Genomic DNA, 858 nt, shown 5'->3' with positions numbered 1-858 from the left:
CTCGATCACGAAGACCAGAGGCTGTGGCTCCTTCTGCAGCTCATCCAGGTCCTCATAGCCCAGCGTGTGGTAGGCGAACATGTTGGCCAACCCGCACGTGTGCACGTGCCACTCGGTGGGATCCTTGCCCTCCGCCATCTGCCGCAAGCTCCGGGACAGGATGGGGTAGACGCCCGTGTGCTGGGGGAGAGACAGGCGGATGGCATCAGGGCTGTCTGCTCAGCCCGGCCTCAAGCAGCCCACTCCCAGCCCCCCAGCCCCCCAGCCCTCAGTATCCCATGGCCCTCCTCCACCTGTTCCCCCACACCCCCCACTAACAGCTGTGGTACCTGCGGGCAAGGCACTCCATCTGTTAGCTCCTTCCGTCCTTAAAATGATCAGCACAGGAGGCACCACTGTACCCCTTTTACACTGGAGCCCAGAAAGACTAAGTGACTTGCTTACGGTCACACCGCTAGGAAGTGTCCGAGCCGGGCCCCAAGCCCAGCTCCAGAGGCCACGCCAGGGACACGGTGCCGCACTGCCTCTGGCGGCCCTGGTCGTCAGGCTAATGACTTTCTTTCCCACGGAGGCCCTGAGCCCCCCAAGCCTGGGACTCGCGGGAGGGGAGTGAGGAGACCAGTGAGGGCTCTGGGTCCCTGAGGGCCCGGTTGGCGTCCTGGCTGAGCTCTGGTGAGCAGTGAGCCCAGGGCGCCCGCCAAGCTCCAGGCGCCCCAGGTGGCACGTGTCCAGTAGTGGGGCTGTTGTAGGGGTTCAGTGAGATCATGCGGATGTAGGTCCAGCTCAGCCCAGCCTCGGCCAGCCCGAGGAGCTGGAGTTGCCACCCCTGAGGCAGAACAAGCCTGGGAAAGCCAGCCC

General features: G+C 64.6%; 1 protein-coding gene across 1 annotated transcript in view; it reads right to left on the bottom strand.

Annotated features, from left to right (window-relative positions):
* Positions 1-858, bottom strand: part of AIPL1 (aryl hydrocarbon receptor interacting protein-like 1) — a 6,205-nt gene that overhangs the window by 2,741 nt on the left and 2,606 nt on the right. The window contains exon 3 of the mRNA XM_015559188.1: positions 1-180. Within this exon, the coding sequence (XP_015414674.1) occupies positions 1-180 (180 nt within the window). The remainder of the gene's footprint in view (positions 181-858) is intronic.

The sequence above is a fragment of the Myotis davidii genome, unplaced genomic scaffold (assembly GCF_000327345.1).
Source record: "Myotis davidii unplaced genomic scaffold, ASM32734v1 scaffold1394, whole genome shotgun sequence".
NCBI lineage: Eukaryota > Metazoa > Chordata > Mammalia > Chiroptera > Vespertilionidae > Myotis > Myotis davidii.
The sequence above is the reverse complement of the archived record's forward strand: the minus strand, read 5'-3'. Positions and strand labels throughout refer to the sequence as shown.